Source organism: Bidens hawaiensis, unplaced genomic scaffold (genome assembly GCF_021521415.1).
Source record: "Bidens hawaiensis isolate Kalapana, Puna unplaced genomic scaffold, B.hawaiensis_p1.1 tig00018507_1, whole genome shotgun sequence".
NCBI classification, from domain to species: Eukaryota; Viridiplantae; Streptophyta; class Magnoliopsida; order Asterales; family Asteraceae; genus Bidens; species Bidens hawaiensis.
This window is the reverse complement of record NW_027492801.1, coordinates 236,155-240,617: the sequence shown is the minus strand read 5'-3', so window position 1 is coordinate 240,617 and position 4,463 is coordinate 236,155. Positions and strand designations below refer to the sequence as shown.

General features: G+C 36.4%; 1 protein-coding gene across 2 annotated transcripts; it reads right to left on the bottom strand.

The window, feature by feature from the left end:
* Positions 1-893: 893 nt before the first annotated feature.
* On the bottom strand, positions 894-3,587 carry LOC143556289 (transcription factor VOZ1-like). 2 transcript variants are annotated; one of them, XM_077045647.1, is made up of 4 exons: positions 3,316-3,587; positions 3,096-3,228; positions 2,468-3,016; positions 894-1,882 (listed from the first exon to the last, which is right to left on the bottom strand). In XM_077045647.1, exons 1-4 carry the CDS (start codon positions 3,520-3,522, stop codon positions 1,278-1,280), a joined length of 1,494 nt encoding a protein of 497 aa, XP_076901762.1. In that variant the 5' UTR covers positions 3,523-3,587; the 3' UTR covers positions 894-1,277. The 2 variants fall into 2 exon arrangements, with proteins under 2 accessions (XP_076901762.1, XP_076901763.1); XM_077045648.1 differs by having other exon boundaries at positions 895-1,882; positions 2,468-2,996; positions 3,085-3,228.
* Positions 3,588-4,463: the final 876 nt, after the last annotated feature.

Below are 4,463 nucleotides of genomic sequence, written 5' to 3'. Positions count from 1 at the left end.
TAATACTTTAGTCTGCACAAGCTCAAGAAGTTGTCAAGTCTAAACCAAAATTTTGTTCATTTGTTTTACATTTATGTTTGCGTTCCTTCCTTTATGTTTTACATTTGCTCGTTTGTGTTCATTAAACTATTAAATTTTGTTCATTTGTTTTTGTTTACGTTTGTTCATATATGTCGTTTTTGTTTGTTCAATTATATCTGGACAATTGCATGTCGATTGCAGAGGCGAATAGACTAAAGTCTAAACCGATGTGACTCATATAATATTTGTGTTTTTTAGTATAAGAAGAAAACAAGAGGAGTTGTTACATTGACGGCCTTTCTGTTTGAATTGTAGTTTTCTGTGCATCAAACATGTATAGTTAAACATGGTATACTTGATTAGCTGTCGTGAAAGTTAAGTGCATCACTATACATAACTTAAAAAGTCATCACAAGCAAATCAAACATATAAGTTTAGATGCACCATAACTTAGATATGCATTTATGTACGTATGCAACAAAACTAATTACATGTTAAATCAAACATAAAGTAATGACACTTCGTAATTAAGCTAAGCACGCTCGTCTTTATATGATTGACAAACCTATCGTTGCAAACCCTTTCCGGGCTTTTGGTTTGAAAACAACCATTGGGGTTGAACACGCTATTGTAATTAACTAATATGAAATTTGTAAACGGTATTTCTTAAAATAATAATAATAATAATAGTAGTAACTTACAACCAGATTAAAACCCATAACAAAATATTCACACCACCCTTCACACAAGAATTAAGGGGCTGTTTGGTAGCCTCTTAACCGTCATTAAAAGACTACCTCTTAATGGCTCATAATCTCTTAATCATTAAGAGGTAAGTAACTGTTAAGAGACATCAAACAGCCCCTAAGCCAAATAACAAAACCATCATTTCAATTTGTCAGAAATCCACATATATACTCAACTAACCAAAAGTTACATAAAGCTGTCAATTTGAGCACAAATTAGCACCAAACCAAAGTTCTATAACCTGGGCCAAACATATAACCTAAATTGAATAAGGCAACAGCCAACACAATATTATTGTTGTTGACCATCACCACCATCATCATAACAAGAAAAACTGGTCCAAGAAAACCAAAAATAAGTAAGCAACAATTTAACTTTTCATATACCATCTTCCAACAGTTAGAATCGTGCTTCCACTGAAACCAAGAACTATGCACGCATCCGAGTTTGGCTTTAACTTCAACTAATAAGATAAACAAGACTTAATACCTCTTTTAACACTTTTACCATCAGGTCAAGTAGTAACCGCCAACATCATCTACAAGATAATTAAACGAATCAAGACCGTCATTTGGTGGGGTTGGGTCATTTAGTGGGGTTGGGTCATTTGGCGGGATCGGGCTCAAAACAGGATGAACAGTTGAACTGCCATTGTTGTCTTTCAAATTGGCTTTTCCTCTTCCTTTACCAGACCTTTTATTACTACTATTATTATTACTCTTGTTCTTTTCCAGCAGAAACTCCGCAGTAAGTCTTCCCATTTGCTTTTGAAGATCAGCAACCGAATCATTTGCAGTCTTCCCCTTTGGAGTTTTCTTGCCATCAACGAGCTTGAATTCAAGTCTATACAAAGCACAAGGATCAGATTTGCTGATTTCATACTCATATAGATGCCATTCATATAACTTCATGGGTTGTGGGTCCATGTAATAGGATCTTTTTAGCCACCCGGATTCATTCATTAACTGTTTTCTTGACTCATGCCAACCGCGCCCATTGTAATCAGGAAGTGATCTCTGTTTTCTGTTCCCACTTTCAAACGCCCTTCGAGGTTTATCGAAAAATAACCACTCACGTAGTGTTTCACCATCGAAAACTGAGGTATCGAAAAGCTCTGGAAATAAAATTACCAAGAAAAGAAGAACATGTAAGGCATGCAATATATAAGATGATAATCGAACGACAAGAAATGATAAAGGTGGAAGCGTTGACCCGTTTATGGGTAAATAGGTCAGATTCAGATTACACTTTATCACTAACGGGTCAAAATTGGATACCCTTTAATCTTTTTAGCTAACATGGAAGCAGGTAGAACACACAAAACGAGTCAGAAGTTACCCAAAGAGCAAAAACATCCTAAATTGTTCTATTTCAAAATCTAAACTATCATTTAAATAATATAGTTTTCTTCAATCACACTTTAAGCACCATTTATTATAAAACTTAAGAGAGAAAAAAGAAGGTAAAAGAGTCACCCAAACATAGTAGATATGCATAAACCTCCTAAACTGTTTCATTTTTAAAATTCGGTTATCACTATGATAATATAGTTTGTAAATCAAATTTTACACACTTGGTCTTTAAAAAATCACAAAAATAAAGTGTTGGCGGATCATGCCAAACCCAACTCGACTCGTCTTGAACTGCACTAAAAAATGACCCACTACCCGACCCGACCCAAGAAAAGAAGCAAACTAACCAGGTGCATTCCATGGAGATTTAGCCGTAGCAGCCCCTTGACACTCTGGAACACCAACATCTTTCCCCTGTGATTTGGCACTAAGAGCTTCAAACAGCAAAGAATCCTTCAACTCAATACCTTTTGGCCTTAACACAGGTGTCATCCCAAATTGACCTTCACTTTGAGCAGTTGCAGCATGCAAGCCACTGCAATAGTCAGGAAACCACCCTTGAGGGGGTCTGTCAGCACACCACCCCTGTGCGGGCCGGGGACAATCCCAAAGAGCACATTTTGGGCCCAAGAAAGCAAAAGGCGGTGGGCTTATTATGGGCAAAACACCGGTCATCTGTTGTGGTAAATCATCCTCTCGGCCCATTCCATCCAACCCGCCACTAAAAAAGTTGTCCTCAAAATATTGAGGTAAATCACAAAAAAGATCATCCAATTGATTAGCAGCATCGTCCATATTATTATTGTTAACCCCTGAAAGAGAACCTTCACTTTTCTTAAAACCTTGTTCTTGAAGCATTTGAGTTGCTACAAAATCCTGCAACCATTTGTTACTTGCTTCATTAGCAACTATTCGTACCATAAACAAAAGTATTCCTCGAAAAATATTATTTAAAGTCACTCACATTATGAAAACCTGCATTTTCAGCAACTTTACTACCATCAGGATCAGGTTTCATGGCAGCTAACCCACTGGTCGCATCATCTTCTTCATCACACGGCCGCAAAAGCCTGCTTATATCTTGAGAAAAACTCCCCACACTACCACCCTGCTTCAACAAACACTCAATAATATTATATACACATCGCACTCAATGCATTCAATACTGATAATTACAAGATCTTCAACTATTAACCTGTTGGGAAGACGAAGCAGGTGACGGCTGATTAAGTTCGTTCTTCCACTCTTTAAGCATCTGAATCACCTGTTCTTCACGCACCGCCACGTCGGTCCCACGGCTCTCCTTCCTAGCACTCTGCAGATCTATACACATAACCTGCAGATCCTCCACACGCCTCTTCGCTCTATCGATGATCAACTTCTGTCTTGCACTTTTCCCCATTGAATAACAACAATACAATAAACCCTAATCCTTCGTTATCTCACCGATCGCCTGCCACAAACCAACAATAAAAACCTTCAATTCCACGAAACCAAAACACATACAAATGGCAACAAGTTGAAAGAACTCAGAACCCTAATTATAAACCCTAAGACGTGATCGAATCGTAATCGTAGAGAGAAGTGTAAATATAGGGGAATTGATTGCAAACCCTAACCCTAGGCAGATATGAAATCGATAGGAGGTGCATACTATAATAGGTAACTAAATTATATGCATATGAATCTGATGATGAAATTGAAATTGAAATTGAAATTGATTTAGAATACCTGAGACCTAAATCGTCGTCGGCGATGAGAGTTGAGAGAATTTGCGAGTGTAGGTTGGAATTGAAAGTGTGTGTAATTGTTGATTTGATTTTATTTGATTTGGTTTAACCTCAAGGCCCACAAGGGCGCGGCAAATAACAAGATATTATTAGCACATATTTTGATCATGCTCTCCTTTTTTATTATTATTTATTTATATTTATATCTACCGATATTAATAAACAAAAATACTAATGTTGATGTGTCATAATCAAATTCATTCTTATCTTCTAATTTTCACTCTCCTTAATCCTTGCTATCCATGGGTTATGGGTTTAATTTATATGGCCCATGGATTGTAACCATATATATTATTGATTTTTAATTTACGTTTAGCAACACAATCCCGTTAGGGTTTTAGTATCTAGCCTTCTCTGTGATTTCATCTAACAAGGCAGTGATTCACCATGTAAGGATTCGTATTATCTAATTTAATGATATCGTCCACTTTCTAATACTGAGTGAATCTAGGTTTTCAATTGATTTCGGTATCAAACTACTTGATTCAATTTTGTTAATTTATTGATTCGTCTCTTATAATAACGATTTGTATTATCAATTTATTGATTCAAT